This window comes from Xyrauchen texanus, chromosome 20, assembly GCF_025860055.1.
Source record: "Xyrauchen texanus isolate HMW12.3.18 chromosome 20, RBS_HiC_50CHRs, whole genome shotgun sequence".
In the NCBI taxonomy this organism is placed as follows: domain Eukaryota; kingdom Metazoa; phylum Chordata; class Actinopteri; order Cypriniformes; family Catostomidae; genus Xyrauchen; species Xyrauchen texanus.
Window position 1 is genome coordinate 12,078,420 of NC_068295.1, and position 18,290 is coordinate 12,096,709.

The 18,290-nt window shown below is 38.1% G+C and overlaps 3 protein-coding genes across 6 annotated transcripts in view; 1 reads left to right on the plus strand and 2 right to left on the minus strand.

Moving 5' to 3' along the window:
* Positions 1–92: 92 nt before the first annotated feature.
* Positions 93–9,155, plus strand: erlec1 (endoplasmic reticulum lectin 1). Of its 2 annotated transcripts, none has more exons than XM_052151179.1 (14): positions 93–359; positions 1,380–1,484; positions 1,565–1,645; positions 1,811–1,888; positions 5,267–5,321; positions 5,662–5,714; positions 5,792–6,015; positions 6,329–6,467; positions 6,707–6,868; positions 7,413–7,472; positions 7,595–7,713; positions 7,816–7,893; positions 7,980–8,055; positions 8,151–9,155. In XM_052151179.1, exons 1-14 carry the CDS (start codon positions 231–233, stop codon positions 8,220–8,222), a joined length of 1,431 nt encoding a protein of 476 aa, XP_052007139.1. In that variant the 5' UTR covers positions 93–230; the 3' UTR covers positions 8,223–9,155. The 2 variants fall into 2 exon arrangements, with proteins under 2 accessions (XP_052007139.1, XP_052007138.1); XM_052151178.1 differs by having other exon boundaries at positions 6,329–6,482; positions 8,151–9,151.
* Positions 9,156–9,814: 659 nt separating this feature from the next.
* Positions 9,815–12,362, minus strand: gpr75 (G protein-coupled receptor 75). Its single transcript, XM_052151641.1, has 2 exons — positions 12,182–12,362; positions 9,815–11,852 (listed from the first exon to the last, which is right to left on the minus strand). Exon 2 carries the CDS (start codon positions 11,736–11,738, stop codon positions 10,077–10,079), a length of 1,662 nt encoding a protein of 553 aa, XP_052007601.1. The 5' UTR covers positions 11,739–11,852; positions 12,182–12,362; the 3' UTR covers positions 9,815–10,076.
* Positions 12,363–12,848: 486 nt separating this feature from the next.
* Positions 12,849–18,290, minus strand: part of LOC127660676 (proteasome activator complex subunit 4A-like) — a 42,933-nt gene continuing 37,491 nt past the window's right edge. For all 3 annotated transcript variants that reach the window (XM_052151035.1, XM_052151034.1, XM_052151036.1), the window contains 4 exons: positions 15,896–16,058; positions 15,588–15,721; positions 14,899–15,033; positions 12,849–14,392 (listed from right to left, as the gene is read on the minus strand). In XM_052151035.1, the coding sequence (XP_052006995.1) occupies positions 14,899–15,033; positions 15,588–15,721; positions 15,896–16,058 (432 nt within the window). In that variant the 3' untranslated portion in view covers positions 12,849–14,392. The remainder of the gene's footprint in view (positions 14,393–14,898; positions 15,034–15,587; positions 15,722–15,895; positions 16,059–18,290) is intronic.

Sequence of the window (18,290 nt, forward strand, 5' to 3'; positions counted from 1 at the left end):
GCATTAATATTGCCGTACCCCATCACGCCTTTGGGATGAGGGGAATTTCCGTCTGATGCCGGAAATGGACGTGGCAAATGACAAGCTCCTGATGCACTTCCTGTTTGAACTCTTGTCATAGTAGTAGCAGTCAGCTGCCCGTCACCTACACAAACCGTGTTTTGAGCCTTCTCTTTAATTTATCTTTTTTCTAATGACCCGATAGTGGTTTTAGAGGCTGAGTAGGAGCGATGCAAGTGTTTCTGCGGTGCTTTTGGGGGCTCATTTGGGTCGGAGTGTCTGCTAACCGTGCAGGATCTCCGGTATTTTCGGATGAAATCCCCTTCAAAATCAACTGGCCTGGGGCAGACGTCACCCTGGTGAGTGAAATCATCACCTATATGGCAGATGTAAATACAAGCTGAGGTTGCTCCATTACAGATGAATGTGTCCGGTTTTGTTTTGGGTTCAGACTTGATACGTCAGTAACTCGATTAAGTCCGAATTTCTCGTGGTGTGTTGTATATTTATTGTCCAAGCATAGGTATTCTCTCCGACAGCATTGTTGAGTGAGGAATAGTTCATCTAAAAATAAAAATATTCTCTTATCGTTTATTCACCTTCATTTACTCAGGAGAACACAAACAAATATTTTTAGAAGAATATCTGTTCTGTAGTTCAACACAATGCAAGTGGAATGTGACCAAAATTTGAAGCTCCAAAAAGCACATGGACACAAAAATAAAATGAATCCATATGACTCCAGTGCCTTTGTGTTTTTGGAGAGCGTCAGTCCGTGTATTTTATCACGTGGCTTGTTGTGCATGAAACCACGGAGACTCACTGCATGTGGAGGCTCATGCTACTCTCTGCAGTCCAAGCACAACTTACCACACACCCAATTGAGAGCGACAACCACTAATCGTGACCACAATGAGGTTACCCCATGTGACTCTACCCTCCCTAGCAACCAGGCCAATTTGTTTGCATAGGAGACCTGGCTGGAGTCACTCAGCATGTCCTGGATTCGAACTCATGACACCAGGGGTGGAAGTCGGCATCAATAAAAAAATATAAATAATTATAATTACATTTTTAAGATTATACAGTATTTCTAGGGCACCAATAGAATGTAAACAAAATTGCACAAGATATGTGTAATCCATTCTCAGTGCATGGTGTAAAGCAAATGTGTAAAACAATTAAAAATAATAATTTTTAATTTCTGCTTTTCACTACAATTGTTATGCTGATAATATAACGTTTAATGACGTAAATGTATTATGTTAGTATTATATTGTGCATTTTCACAAGTGGTCTCAGAATCTTGGACCCCACTGTCAATGCAAAATAAAGTGTGCACTACATCTTTGATTTCAATAGTATTCCTTACTTCACAGCCAATGTCAGGGGCCCTGTACAAAGAAGATGACTATGTTATTATGACAACTGCAGAAAAGGAGAAGTACAAGTGCCTATTGCCGTCTTTACCCAGCACCCAGGAGGTATGGTTAGAGTTATTACTTTGAGTGTTGTTTCAGTTTGTACTTTATTTTAGTTTAATTGTTCTTTGTTTCTTTTGAAGGATAATGAGAAAGATTACAGCGGGCCTAGCCCAACCATGCTGCTGGAGCCGTTATTCAAACAGAGCAGCTGCTCCTACAGAGTGAGTTTCATGTCTCAGTTTCTGTATACCTGTTATTTTACATTCCAAATAAAATGTTGGATTTCAGTTAAACGCCAGTATTCTGATATAATACTTATAATGCACTACATTTACATTTACATAGTTTGTCCTCACGACTGACTTTTAATCATCTGTGCATTGCAGATTGAGTCATACTGGACATATGAGGTGTGCCACGGGAAGTATGTACGACAGTACCATGAGGACAAGGAGACGGGGCAGGTAGAATAACATTTTATGATGCATGTTGCTAATTAGGGTTGGATAAAATATTGATTTTGCGATGCATCACAGTCTTCATTTGAACAATCTCATAATCGTTTCTTTAATCCCAAGATCTATCTTTTACTCCATGCACAACCCTCTACTACAATGAGAGGAATCCACTCGTATTTGCAACCAAATTTTGCACTATTCAATTAGACGGATATATTTGGCTGGTAAATGTTTAGATTTCACTCACCAGTGAATTAATAAATGGTATAGTTGTGGAGTAATCAGCAGTGAGATCCTTTTACTGCATGTTGAGAGTAAAAGTTGTTCCATGTGTGTCCAAAGACAAGATCCACACAACCAATTTGTCATTGAATAATGTCTCTTTTAAAACTCTTTCTGTTCTTTACAATCAATTGTATTAATAAAAAACAACAAAAAATAAACATTTAATACTTATCGGCATAGCACAGATGAGATAAAACCATTCAAGTCTCTCTTGTTAATATGCTCTCATTTACTGATGCTCTTTACAGAACAGCAGGTTTCTTTAAAGAGACAATACCAGTTTTAAGCAGGTGTACAACAAATCAATGTAACTTCTTGTAAACAGTTCAAATTATGCAATTAAACCATAAACATGTAACAAAATTGTGACTAGGAGGAGGGTCTGCATGCCCGGTCCCCAATCGTGCTAAGCAGCCGAGTAGAGGGATAAAGCTGAGCCGGATGCGGCAGTTCGAGGGAGAGAAACACATGCAGCTGGTGTGTGTGTTTCTCTCTCGCGAACCGCTGCATCCAGCTCGTCTTTATCCCTCTCTTTGGCCCGATTGGGGACTGGGCATGCATATGCCCGGCCCCACCCTCCTCCTCATCACAAAAATATAATATATGCAATATATATCGAGCTAATTTAGTGCCAAATCTTAACAAACAAATAGAACATTTTTCAAACAAATGCAATCTGCTTTGCAAAGAAAATCTCAACTCTCAAACAAATAGAAAGCGATTTACAAATACAAAGTGAACCATGTACCAATGGCTTAACAAACGTGAGGTTTTTACAAATATAAAAATTGTTCGATATGAGCACACGTCATATTTCACAAATAAATACAATCTATTCTACACCATCACTGAACAGATCCACACCACTTCTGAGTCACGTGAGTTTTAGCACAATTTTCTCAACCACTGTCTTGATTTTCTCACAAATCATTAATGCAGATTTTCTCACAAATGGGCTGAGCAATCCTCTATCAAACATTACATGGTGCAGTGCTGCCACAAACATATTAAAGGATTTATTAAGCACTAATTGTATATAAAAAATGTGATCCTTTCTAGTATTAACAACATATTGTCACCAATAAAATCTGTGGACAAGCTGTCTTGTCCAAAGGTGCTGAACTACAGCTGAAACTTTTAACAATATATCCAGGAGTTTGTCTCCTCAACATGAAAAGTGGATAATAATGCTGCCAAACATGGAAATTGCACATCATCTTGTATAGGTCCTTATTAACGTTATTAAACATTTATTTAATAAAATAAACAATTATGGCTTTGGTAAAGACAAGTTTCATATGTATTGATGCTCCGCTATATTGGGATTAATAAAATGTATTATTTAATTGTTATAATGGGCTCTTCAGTGACCACTCCTTTGGATGGAAGCAGATGAACACAGAACAGGATTACAATGATGAGCCTCAGTGTTGTATTGAACTACACCAATTCTCCACATAATTTAGAGATAATTTGTTTATTCATTGATCATCTGTTTCAGGACTAAGCACTGTGTATCGTAAATAATGAACAACATTAAATTACCTTAAAAGCATGCAGTGTTGAAGTTGCAGAAGTTGCAACTTTATCAGTAAACCCAGCCTTAGACTTGAAGCTGTTAACATTTATTAATGGTTTAACTTATAAAGTATAAAGATATCAGTTCAATTAACAATGCTGTGATGATTACAAATGCTGTTACTGATTTCACTTCCTGTTATTCCATACTGAGCAGCAAGTGTACCACTGACATAAGTGAATAAAGCATATTAATAAGCTTTCAATTCATTGTCACATCAAAATCATCTAGTTAAAATGACAAAGGATCCTAGAACCTTTCTAGTTTTTACTAGATCAGATGTGTTTTTTATTAGAAAATATATTTTTACTAGAAAATTTTGTTATTTATGATATAATTCCTTCTCATTCTCGGGGATCTCGTTTTTACTATAATATTTTTACCATATAATATCTAGTAATAACATAATTGAGTGAAAGAAAAGAGTATGTTTGTGACAGCACTGCACCCTCTACTGTTTTGATAGAGGATTGCTCGGCCCATTTGTGAAAAAATCTGCATTGATGCATTTGTGAGAAAATCAAAACAGTAGTTGAGAAAATTGTGCCAAAAGTCATGTGACACAAGTGGTGTGGATTTGTTCAGTCATTGTGTAGAATTTGTAGAATAGATTGTATTTTCTTGGTTTTTTTTATGTTTGTTAAACACAGTGCCTTTGTTAAGCTAGTGGTACATGACAACTATCCTTCAATTTTCTCTCAAATTTCACTTTGTATTTGTAAATCACTTTCTATTTGTTTGAGAGCTGAGACTTTCTTTGCAAAGCAGATTGTGTTTGTTTGCAAAATGTTCTGGTTTTGTTTTGGCACTAAATTAGCTTGATAAATACAGTATTATATTTATTGATTGAATACACTGACTTCATTGAACAAATTATATAATATAATTAGTCAAATTTATATTTTCATAATGTACCTAGTTAAAAAGTCCTCTGTATGATTAACAGCATTAGCTGGGAGAGAATGTATTTCATATGTAAGCAAAAGGGACATTCTAACTGAAATATATCCATATACACTGGTGGCCAAAAGTTTGGAATAATGTACAGATTTTGCTGTTTCAGAAGGAAATTGGTACTTTAATTCACCAAAGTGGCATTCAACTGATCACAAATTATAGTCGGGACATTACTGATGTAAAAAAAACAGCATGGATACCAAGGATCTGCAAAGCTGTCATTACTGCACATGGAGGATTTTTTGAAGACAACTCTTTGAATTAGTTTAAGAAGTTCTGAACATTTTATTTCAAATAGTAATAGTAATTTTTCATGTTATTAATGTCCTGACTATACATTGTGATCAGTTGAATGCCACTTTGGTGAAAAAAAAAAAGTAGCCATTTCTTTCCATATGAGCAAAATCTGAACATTATTCCAAACTTTTGGCCACCAGTGTAAATCAATATCGAATCGAGAGCTTGTGAATTGCAATCGAATCAGGAAGTCTGTCAGTACCCAGCCCTACTGCAAATGGACATGTTTGGTCCTACCTGATTTTTTTTCTCTGTTGGTCCCTCAGAAGATCAGTGCTCAGGAATACTATCTGGGAACTATGAAAAAAGATGATGGTGCAGGTTGGACATTTTTTATATACTTAGAGTTGATAGTTAAATTCTGTCACTATTTACTCTGCCTCATGTTGTTTCAAACCCATGATTTTTATTTTCTCTGAAAGCAAAAGGAGATGTTTGGCAGAATGTTAGTGAATGAGGTTGACATTCTGTCTAGCATGTCTTTTTTTTTTTTGTTGAATGAAAGTAATATGGATTTTCAACAACACATGGGTGAGTAAATGATGACAGTTCATGTTTTGTGTGAAAAATGTTACATTTTTTATTTCATTTTACATTTCTCAGTGACTATTTTGCTTTACATCTTCTGTCAGCAATGTTTTCTCTCTTATCTGCTCTTCAGATGCTGAAAAAGCCAAGGACTCTGAATCAGATGGATCAAACACCAACACTGAGGTTTGTGAGTTTTAGATATGAAGGTAAGAACGAGGTTTTTTTGTTTTTGTAACTCACACATCTCCGTGGGTCCCCAGGTGCCAACTAAGAATATAGAGGGTCAGCTGACGCCATACTATCCTGTAGAGATGGGACATGGGACTGAATGCCTTCTGAGACAGAATCAGCCTCGCGCCACCACAGTGCTGTACGTCTGTCACCCGGAGGCAAAACATGAGATACTAACTATCGCTGAGGTCCTCACCTGTCAGTATGAGGTGGTGGTGCTCACGCCCCTACTCTGTCCTCATCCGAAATACAGGTATACACATGTATACATTCAACTCAATCTGTGGTTTAAGCAAAACAAATGTCTAGCTAAATGTTTTTATTATCAATAACAAGATAATTTTCTGAACAAAAGAATAAGCAGGAGTTTAACTGGATGGTTCATCCAAAAATGAATGTTCTCTTATACTTTACTCAACCTCTTCTTGTTTCAAAACCCATACATTCAGTACATACAGTATGCAGCATTTTAAGGCATCATAGATGTAATCCCGATGTGAAGGCAGCATAATTATGTACATTTACAGTATAGACCTCTGTGTTTAAACCCGCACACCTCTCCTCAGGTTCAAGTCCTCCCCAGTGAACGACATCTTTTGCCAGTCTTTGGGTGAATCGCCTCTCAGGCCACAGAGTCTCTCCCAGATGGATCGTGAGCAGGAAGAGCTCCTTAAACCACCGTTCAGCTCAAGCAGAGAGAGGGAGGTGAGGAGATCCAGGGTGAGCAAAGACACATGCCCTTTATCCTCTACATTTATACTATGAGTTTGTGTGGGATAGTTTTATATTGCTTCGGGAAAAGGGGGCGGAAATGGGAAAACTGCTACTATTAATAGTTAAACTTGGTCTGCAACTAAACCATTCGACTTGGTTAATAATAGAACATTGCACATATTCGAAACATAAGTAAAAACGTATCGTTTCCCTCTGTGTCTCTTTCTAAGGAGGACACATCTGCAGTGAAGGAGGAGGCCTATACCTCCACCCATAAGCCCCTGACAGTAGGCGGGCAATCTCAGGTCACCGTTGGCACCACCCATATCTCTCGTCTTACTGATGAACAGCTGATCAAGGAGTTCCTGAGTGGCTCATACTGTCTGCATGGGGTGAGGATTGATAGATTTGGCCCCAACAAGTATTTGGACTCCTAAGGCACATTTGAAATTGCATTAATGTCATTGCATTAGATAACAAAATATCAAACCAATAGGAATTTATTTGAAAGAAATATGGCACACTTTTCAAGCAAAACATCTCACAGAAAGACGATTGTTTGGTTTTTAATTATAAAAATATAGATATTCAAAATAACTTTTTTGTGGTTGTTTAAAGGGATTCTTTACCCAAAAAGGAAAGTTCTCTCATCATTTACTCACACTCATGCCATCCCAGATGTGATTTGATGCCATTTGGAGCTTCAAAGGTTTGGTCACCATTCACTTGCACTGAAAGGACCTACAGAGCTGAAATATTGTTCTAAAAATCTTTGTCTGGAATGGCATGAAAGTGATGGAAGTGAAAGTCATTTGGTTTGATATAGTGCTCTCTAATGTAGTGACATTAATACATTTCTATGGATGGCTTAAATGTCCAAAAATACTTCTCTTTTTAACAGTTTATACATATTTACACACATTTGTGTTTTTCTAGGGTGTTGGATGGTGGAAGTATGAATTCTGTTATGGAAAGCACATCCACCAGTATCATGAGGTATGAGAAACACAACAAATTTGTGGTAAAATCGTTGAACAATTTTAAAATAATATAACAAATTCCAGTATAGCATAACATTTTGAGTGACCTTAAATTCCATATTGTGCATTTGGTTGAAGGATAAAGAGCAGAGGAAGAACACTGTGGTGGTAGGCAGCTGGAATAGCGAGGATCATTTGAACTGGGTCAAGAAGAATGTGGCGCGATCTTATTCAAAAGACGATGGAGCGAAAGTGAAGTATGATTACATTTCTCTCACATACAAGCAGATATTTTAAATAAATGTTACAGATTTTAGTAATACGTCAAATAATATGTTGTCATGGTGATACTTCAACAGAGTTGTGTCTCACTTCTATGGCCATGGAGATGTATGTGATTTAACAGGGAAACCAAGACAGGTTATAGTCAAGCTTAAGTAAGCTACTCAGAATTTATATTGCAATGATGTTTTCAGGTTTCTTCTGTAAATGCTATCAATAACACTCACTTGTTCTGTCTCAGGTGTAAGGAATCAGAGTCACCTCATGCTGTTACAGTGTACATGCTGGAACCTCAGACCTGTCAATATATTCTTGGGGTGAGCGGCAAATACAGTGGCATTAATGAGATCCATGATAAGCACATTGTGTTTTGTTAACAATAACTTTTCTAATATTTACCATTCTGCCATAGGTTGAGTCGCCAGTAATATGCAAGATCCTGGACACTGCAGATGAGAATGGACTTCTTTCTCTCCCTAGCTAGCCTACATCATTGGTACTGTGATGGAGGAATGGATAATAGTTTGAAGAACAAACAATACAATGGAGAAAGATGGGAGGGATTGTCTGCTAATGTCTAACTCAAAAGATCATGAAGATCGACATGCTGAAACTCAGAGCTCAATTTGAGAACAATGACAACTCCCTCACTGACTGCAATTTATTTTATTTGAAGACTAAAACAGGGTGGAGATTTGATGAAACCCTTTTAATCCTGGAGATGCAGCTGGGACTGAATTCTCAATGTTTTATTAACAAATGTCAAACCTGCTGAAGAATACTATTTCAACTTTCTTCATGTTTTTGCCATGGGAAAGATTCTTGATTCACTCATCAAATTATTCACTTGCTCTGTTCGAGTCAGTCAATATATGAGTGGTTCAGCTGTTTTAACCATGCATTTTTTTTTATTTGGGCAAACGTCTGGTAATTCAATGCCTGCCATCTAGCACTGTGCTGTTGGAGATGGTTTAAAAAAAAGATTGCTTTTAAAAGCAGTGATTTAGTTCTGAAGAAGCTATTAATGAAAATACAAATTGCATGGGGAAATGCTTTTATGCACAGGAAAGTGAATGTAACTAAACTGGTCTTTGAAAAGCATTGTGTCTTTTTTCAGAAATTGTGATGACCCTTTAATCTAACCACTAAACCTGGGTGACTTGTTTCCAAGGTTTTCACTTTTCAGGTTGCACCTGTTGTACAATAAAATATGTTTGGTGAAGGGTTGCTCTTTAACGAGAGGTTTTAACTGCAGAGAGTTTTAAAGAAGGATTATTATTTAGTTGCGTTGACCTATTCTGGATGTTGCTCAGTCTGTAAATGTGTTCAAATTAATAAAACATGATTGTCATGTTTGATAGTTTCAGAAATGGTCATTTTTACCCTAAATGAAATTGTCATCATACTCGCACTCCGATTGAACCAAACATGGATAATTTTCATTATTTTCTGGAACATGAGAGCATCTAAGCAAACTGCCACAGTCATTTACATTCATTATATTGACAAAGGTATTAAAAGTAAATGGTGACTGAAGCGAACATTCTGCGTAACATATTTTTTTGGTTCACAGAAGAAACTCATATGGGTTTGTAACAACATGAGGTGAGTTAATGATTATATTTTTTTACTTTTTGGAGAACTATCCATTGGGGATGACTAGCATTAATTTTGCATGCAAGCTTCTGTTTGCCAAGCATATTTCAAGTAGTGGATGAGTTTTATAATGAAACACAAAGCAATATATTGTCTTGGGTTAAATCATTACAGCAGCAGTAGTCATTATAACATTAGAAATAGTGTTTCTTGTGGAGAAATAAATTGATAAGGCCTGTGTTTATTAGTAGAAGGGACTTTACCTAGATGGCGCTAGCAGCCCTTAGATGAGTTGTTCACACAGAATATGTAGTCCAGCTCTAAAAAAATAAACTGATCCTTTGCTTAAAAGAGATGCTTGACAGAGCAAACAACAGTGGTACATTATTAAATGATTCATTTCAAAATAAAGAAATGGAAAATTGCAAGATGAACTTGCACACATTTAATTAGTTAAAATATAAAATTGATGTTTCCACAAATACATTATCTGAGTGAGTACCATTACATTAAAATGCTGTGTCAATGTAAAAATATAACACCCTTGAATCCAGAAAACAGCAATAATAACACTTTGGGGAAAGTGACTGTTACTTCTTTTAAAAGTCTGAGTTAGACCTCCTAATTATATGCTTTGTCACTTGAGCAAAACAACAGTAGCAAACCACAAGCAAATACTAAATGCTCCCTTTTGGATGCTGAGCAAGTAGTGTAATGTTCTGAAGCTCCTGTAGAAGGCAACTCAGACTGATGGGATGGGAATCTGATGAGCCGAAGTGCTGTCAAAGTCCTGCAGCACCTCTTGGTGGGTGTGGTAGTGCATAGCAATGTAGCTCTTGGCAAAGGCAGTGGTTTGAGAGTTGACCGGCTGCAGGGAATTGGGGGAACTAGGTCTTACTGACGGACTGCTGTTATAGATGCTGTAGTACGGCTCTATACGTGTGTTGATGGGCGTAGATGTGCTTGGGGGCCGGGGCTTGCGTCCAGCTGTGGCAACAGGACTAGGCATGCTGTCCCGGGAGTGACTGGGCCCACAAGCCTGATCCACCAGCCTTCTCTGGGGCTTTGGTGAGAGCATATAAGCTGAGTTGGTCTCGTGGTGCGAGGACTTGTTGCGATTTACTTCCAGACTCCCTTTGCCCATTGCATGCAAGCGTGTCTTGTGCTTGCAGCATAGAAAGCCCAGGGTCAGCCACTGGAGGCAGCAGAGCACACGGCGTCGCAAACCTGCGCTGTTCCGGGAGTACACAAACGGGTTGATGCCAGACTTGAGGAAGATGAGGGCGAATCCACAAAGCTCAAACTGGTAATGAATGAAGCTGCTTTCTGGTGACACCATATCCTGCACCAAGGATATGCCCAGTGGCAGACAGCACAGCAACACAGAGATGACGATCACCACGCATGTCACCACAGCCTTAGAGTCCTTGGCTGTTGCCAGGTTTACAGTGGAAACCAGCTGGCAGCAGGTTGCTCCAGTGGCAGCCCCAGGCACTATGGGCTGGTTGGTCCTCTTGGTGAAGGAGTGCGTCTGGACATGCTGGAGTTTGTTGTACGTCTGGTTGCGGTAAAGCGAGGGCACCTGGACTGTACACTGCATGCCCTCGAAACCAGCAGCTATGAACGGTGGGTGAGGAGCAGGTGGGCGTCTTGCATCTACTGTGATAATGGGACACTTTCGTACCTGTGCGTTCTTCCGCAACGCCTGGGCAATCATGAGGTATGAGATGGACACCACACCTACACAGAAAGCAAAATCTGCAATGTACACATATAATACTACCTTGGCCTTGTTGCCAGTAATACCAAAGTGGGGCAGGCAGGGCCCAGAGCTCTTGGGATATGCTCGCAAGGTAACCAATGCTGCCAGCGTGAAACTAGTGGTCCATAAGAGTGCTGTAAGGGCCAAAGTACAGGGGAAAGAGGCTGTACGGTTGGGCTGCTGACCCAGGACCATGCGAAGGCGATGCAGGGCAATCACAGCCACTGTCTCGAGGGACATAATGATGAAGCCCGAGCTGGTGAGGTGGAAGGCAAAGCAGAAGCCCTTGGATACTCCACCACCAGCATCTCCAACATCCAGAAAGAGTACCAGTGCGAACATGGGCACAGTGATGCAGCAAATGAACATATCACAGAAGGATAGGTTGAGGATCATGAAGTCAAAGTTTGTGCGGAACTTGCGGAACGTGGGGTCGAAGAAGGACAAGAAGACCACCAGGTTGCCATAAGAACCGAGACAAAAGATGAGGACCAAGATAAGGGAGCACAAGGCAAGGGTGGCTGTGTGGATCAAGGCCCAGCTGCTGGTGGAAGCAGACTGGCTTTGGGAGCTGTTGAAGCCCCGAGGTTTCACAAACTCAGCCAGGTCCAAAGGCCAGGCAGTGCTGTTCATTGTACACATTGGGGACGCAAAGTGGTCACAGCCTCAGAGCTTTGCCCAGCTCGCCTTTAGGTCACCCAAGAATGAGATGACATTTCCATGGTATGGTTGCCTCACGGTAGACTCTTTGGACTACTGCAAGGACAAAGAGGATGAAGAAGAGCTGATCAGTAATAGATAATATGAGGCTTTAAGTATATTACAAATTAAAAAGATCACGGTTCTAGTCTCTTTAAATATACATGCAGCATCGGGATGTCTGTTGTTCCTTATCTCATTTGTGCGCGCGCTCCCGTCATCTACTTACAAATCTATCGATAAATTAATACGCGTCTGCAACAATTTGCACATAATTTTAGGGTTGTTTTTTTATCCGTTTTGTTTCTCTCAAAACCAATGATCGCGTCAACTATAATAACCCTGACACTCTCTTCTCTCTATTTGAAGAAAAATGATTTTCTTACCATGCATTCTCTGTGTTTGACATTTTTACGTCGTGCTGTCCACATTTGTGTGAATATCCAAGTTTTATGAACGTCAAAAACATCCTAATTGCAAATAGAGTCGTCTTCTGTATCAGAGGATATGATGAATATGAAAAATCGAGTACATTTAATGCGCAGTAGAGGAGCGGGCGCGCCTCACTGAAATCATATTGAAGCCCGACAACAGACAGCAAGCGCGTGCTCGTGAGAACAGGACGCTCACTAAGGTAACTAAAGGAGTGAACAGTTTTTCTATTTAATTGTATTTAACTATGATATGCTTTACATAATTGTTTTATATTTGTATTATATCTTATAAATATTTTTTATTGTAATTGATACAGAATTAAATAAAAATAATAATAATTATGGCTTGGATTTTTCTAAATATATAACTATATCTTTGTTACTGTAAATAAATAAACAAGAACAGAGATTTTGAGTCATTCTATTGACTCTTCCTTCATAAAGACACTTTGGAAATAGTATTGTTTCATCAAGGAGAAACTAAATGTAAATGAGTCTGTCAGTTCACCTGATGTGTAACTGTCACGTAAAAAGATATCCAGTTGTAGACCAAACATATAAATTGTTCATTAGCAACAATAGAGGAAAAGCATAAAAAAGACAGACCAATAATATATGCCGCTTTGTCACACTTTATTACAAACATTTCTTGGCTTTACTTTTGTATTTCAAATATTTATATAAGGAACATCATGACAAAAACAACAACTGCTGATGAATCAGTCAAACATTAGCATCTCAGAGTACACCAACACAAGTGTCCTCTATGGCATGCAACTTTTGCCACTTGACCAAAGTTCAATTCTGTATGGCTTATAACATGATTTTGACAGCGTTAATTACACTTATTATGCAAACTCGTCAACTATTGTTTTCTGTCAAACATTTTAAAAGTTCCATCTGTAACTGTAGCTATTGAAAAAAATGTGCAGGAGAGCAAACATGTAAACAGTAACTCTTGGTAACTCCTGTTGGAAACTAACATGCAAAGTGCCTTTTCTAGGTGTCTTTGACAGTATACTGTACAGTTTCTTTAAAAACATTCATATAGAATCTCCTGAAAACACCTGGCTCAGTACAGGAAACCAAAGCGCAAACCCTAAATGTAAAAACTGACAACTGGTTCAAATTTAAATAAATAAATACAAATGTTTTTGACTGAAAAGATCAACTATAGGCAAGTGAAATACAAATCTTCATCTCACTTTTTCTCCGTCTCTCTCATTTACTGTATGTAGATACACATGGAAAAAAGTAGAGCATAACTTCAAAAAGGAAATGTACTCAGGAAAAATTTTCGCAATTAATTGTGCTGAGAGCTAAAACACATGTAACATTGACAAACATTATGTATAGATTTCAAACAGATTACCCCTCAAATTGTATACTACTAGTATTATAATACTTGTGCAAATCAGTGCAGAATACTGCATTATAAATGGACTATAACAATCCATACTTTCAATAATATTCAATAGAAATTCTCTTCTGCACACACACACTTGCTCTTTTGCACATACACACAAGCAAAAACTGCAAACTGTACAATAACATTACATAATGCAGGCCAGTGGTACCTGCAATAGATTCCCCTTAAATATTAAGTATATCCTGTTACGATCCAGTCAGTGCTGTGTCTGTGTTTTCTTTTCTTCTATGCAGGTTCATTTGATGTGATTGGGGCATGGTTTGTGCACACCTGAGCCTTGTTGCGGTGACCGATTTAAACACTGTGCTACCACTAGTGGTGGCCGCTGCTTTGGCAGTCTGCCAGCTCCCTGCTTCAGTTTGGCTGTTTATTTTGAGCATCCATACACTCACTGATACAACACTTCACGTTCACACATCACAACTGACTGACACAATTGGCTACTGATATTCTGATTATGTTACCATTTGTTTCTTTGTGTTAGTTTACCCATTTGTGTCGACTTCCCTTTATGTTTTATCTTCAAAGTCAAAAATAAACTATGAACATTCTGTCCTCCAAAAACATTCAGTCTGAGATATGTAACATTGTCTGATCCCAGACATTCGGAGTGAAAAAAACCCCACATACATTACATACAAACAAATTCAGGATTCAAGCACTCAAATAAGCTTTGCCTTTCCATCAAGACAAATGTAAGAAACAGTTCCCCTTCACCAGACAGTAGCATCAGTCTGTAAGAGAAAATAGATATGATCTTAAGAAGGGGCTGAAGATGAAAGATTTATGAATGTGTGCACCTGAGCAAAACCTAGTGAGTTGCCTAGGCTGGCAGCATTTTAAGGAATCGTAGTCATGATCCTGACACAATGGCAGTTCCGAAAGGCAGGCATGACTGATTTTACTACCTTCTAATAATATTCCTTGTTTTGACCAAATTCATTGCATGTATCCTAAAATTATGAACGAAGCCTGGATTATAAATGTAATTCACGCAACTCAAAAAATTTGTATATGTGATGCATTTTTAAATTCTATTTAAAATGCATCACATATACAAATCTATTAAAATCTATTAAACTCAATAGTGAGTCAAGTTTCCCTTGTTCGTTTCGCATGAGGAGTGCTATTTGTTTGGTGCACAGAGTTGCTGCGTATGTAAAGAGCCCATGTAGGCAGTAGACAGCAAGGCAGTTCACTAGTTTGTTGAACAGAGCATGTGTGTTTATTTATAGCAGACCTAAGCATAGTAACAAGGGGACACCAGCAGATCTGTGAGCACCAGCAGCTGGTCATCTGTGAACTTCTGTTTGTGTTCCTGCCAGTTATCGTGATGAGTGCGACGGAAATCAGAGAGGGTTTTCTTCACAGTCATCTAGAAAGTGCAAATATATACAAACTGATAAGACAGGAAAAAAGAAAAGGAATCAAGGATGCAACAAAGATGGTTTCTCTTGACCTCATTCCCACAGTCAACAACTCCATTTCTCTACATCTATTTGAACTCTTCCCACAATTGTTGCCTTAAGGTGCATTAAAACCTGTGAGTCATCCTTCATAAGTAACTGACCTTTGCTGACCAGATCTAAGGCAACTGTCTGGTCCTATTACTTTATGCTCTAAATCAAAACAAAAAATTACCCTTTGTTGACCCCTATACCACACAGCCTTCGGTTTAGCTCAAGTTATCTTATGACTATTGCACTTTGTTTTGCTAGTCTACCACAGTTGTTCATTTCCTTGAGTGCATCAAAAATACAGCTGTTTGAGTCATATCGAACATCCAGAAACAATCAAATATCATGTTTCAACATTGGCCTCTTGCAACTGCAAAGAATACATTTGGCTTTGACCTTCAAAGAAGTCAAAGCCTGGACCGCCTGACTACTGCAATCAGCAGAACATACAAGTAAATGAGAGAGTGCTAACCTCTATGGGCTGTGTGTCACTGAGGTGGGCACTCAGGTCCATCAGAATCTGGGGCATCCAGGTGGGCACATCATACGGGCTGGACAGGATGCAGGCACTCAGACCTAACACACCTGCATGTCGCCGCACTAGGTCTACAGGTAAAGTAACAGGTTCAGCTAGAATTATTTCCATAATATATAACAATACACATGGGGTGATTTAAGGTAAATTTGACCATTGCCATTCATCTCAATGACAAAAAGTATATATATACATACATACACACACACACACACACACACACTGTATAAAAGTGTACGTGTTACCAGCAGAAGGGATAGTGTCCACCACTGATCCCAGCTCTCTCCTATTGCGCTTGGGCAGACGGGTCTTGCTCAGGGACTCAAAGTGGGCCTGCATGGGTACATCAATACTAAGAAAATTACACTGCAGGAATCCACTTAGAGTGGTGGCGGCCATCTCCCGAACCTAAAATACAGAGAAAGAGAGAAATAAGGAAAGACAAAAAAAACTAATGTGTACAATTCAGGCTTAAACATTGAGGCCCAATATTCAGACAGTTATTCAAAGGGTGGGGAATTTTCTTAAAATAAAGTACAGATGGGATTGAAGAAAAGAAGCCAAGGAAATTTGTCAAATAGAAGAACAATGCAATCTGTATCACAGAACACAACACAGTGTTCCAGATTAGGACCCCAGTCATGCTGAAAAGAGAGCATAAGCAAATTTAGCAAGCTGACTCAGCATTAATGCAATTCTGTAAAATACAATTCTGCATAGTTGGTCTGCAGAATTCTGTTGAATGTACCGGCATGTTAACATGGTCAAATGTATTATACAGAGCTGAAAACTACACTCTTATTAGTAGCTGAAAGCACAATAAAATTACCCAAAATATATAATAATTGGAATATTCCAGGTTTAATACAATGTAAGCACAACTGACAGTATTTATGTTGATTATCACAAAAAACATTTTGAAACACCTCTCCTTTTCATAAAAAAAGAAACAAATAAGCAGCAAAATTTGAGGTCAGTGTGACACAATGGAAGTGAATGGGGCCAATTTTTGTAGGGTTTAAAAAAAGGCAGAAATATTAAGTTTATAATTTTATAAAAGCACTTACATTAATTCTTCTAATTAATTTATTATTTGAGCTGCAAATTAAAACTTTTATTTTGTAGGGTTTTAGGGTTTACAACATTACGTCGTCATGTCAAGGAAGTTGTAAAATTGTATACAACTGTAAATGGAAAAGGTTAATAAGCAATGTTATCATGTTAATACACATATATTTACGTCTTGTGCTTATACTTGAAATTATATCATATTATATTCACTTGAAACAGTGAATATTTTAATGTTTAAGGATTGGCACCCCAGAAGAAGCTCCCCCCCCCCCCCCAAAATTCATGCACGTGAAATAGTGTTGTGTGGATCGGTCCAATCCACTTTGTTTATTTTCTCATTTACATAGCTAGGGCTGTGTACAAACACCAGATTTTTTTTCAGCGCACACACATTACGGACAGTTATTGGACAGTGAAGAGATATTCATGGAATTTGACAAATAGTGTATTGGATTAAAATGACGTACTCCACCTTTAATAGGCTATATGATTAAAAGTGGTTTTCTTCCACTTGCAACCCTATTCTACTCTCCCTTTAGCCTCATCTCTCCCCTTCCTGTCCTCCCTGGAATTTGAACATCTATCACCATGGAAACAGAATACTGCTGCACCTGGGAGTTGCTATGGTAACAGTAAGAGGGATGGAAGGAAAAGAAGAGAAAGAGAGAAGAAAGGAATACAAGAGTGCTACATCACTGAAAAGAGAGAAAGAACTCTTTCACCACAGTGGCTTACGTAATTGTGCTTCGACACATTTAACCTTAGCGATTACACTCAAACACACATGAACAGTAGGTCACACTTATTTGTAGTCGATTCAGCTTAGACCTTCCTTCTGAAAGAATTGAATAAACACACAAACAGCTGCTTTGCTTGAGGATTTGATCAGGTATATGATACTTAACAGTGATCAGGCTTAATTCACTGGGGTCAAGCGTGAATGGGTGTTAATATGAACATATTCTAGAAATGAAATCAGTAGGATCAGACTCCGAGCTCAAGGACAATTGCGTAGATTTGTCTAGAGTACAGAAATAAGCACAAGCAGTGTGTCTGAGCTTTGCATTGTCTGTAAGGAATATGTGTAAATTTAAGTGTGAATAGGCAACACAAACAGAAAGAATTTGCTTGTAGATTGTATGTAAATGATCACTGGTGATCCACCGATAAAGGTTTTTCAATGTCCGATGCCGATACGGATATCAATATCGATGACAGATAGAAATGCTAATATACATAATACAATTTAACAACAGAAAATCAGATGTACATAATTTTTTATTGAAACGAACACTTATTTTATACAATATAAAAACACTATTCACTTGAAAAAAATAAATAAAAAAAAACTTGAAAGAGTCACATAGGGTTGAAAACACTTATGTTAATCAGCAAAGTGAACATGGTTATCAGCCAATGCCGATTATCACAAAATGGCCAAATATCAGCGGATATATCAGTCTAGCATTATTGTATAACAATGGCATGAGTCCCACATTTTTAAAGCTGAAGTATGTAAATTTTTCTGTGTTCAAATACTTCCTCCTATCCCAGCTTTATATGCAGAGA

Coding starts and splice junctions, on each gene's coding strand:
- erlec1 (XM_052151178.1), top strand. CDS start 231: ATGCAAGTGTTTCTGCGGTGCTTTTGGGGGCTCATTTGGGTCGGAGTG. Junction 1,485..1,564: donor CTTTACCCAGCACCCAGGAG/GTATGGTTAGAG, acceptor TTTCTTTTGAAG/GATAATGAGAAAGATTACAG. Junction 1,889..5,266: donor AGGACAAGGAGACGGGGCAG/GTAGAATAACAT, acceptor TTGGTCCCTCAG/AAGATCAGTGCTCAGGAATA.
- gpr75 (XM_052151641.1), bottom strand. CDS start 11,738: ATGTGTACAATGAACAGCACTGCCTGGCCTTTGGACCTGGCTGAGTTT.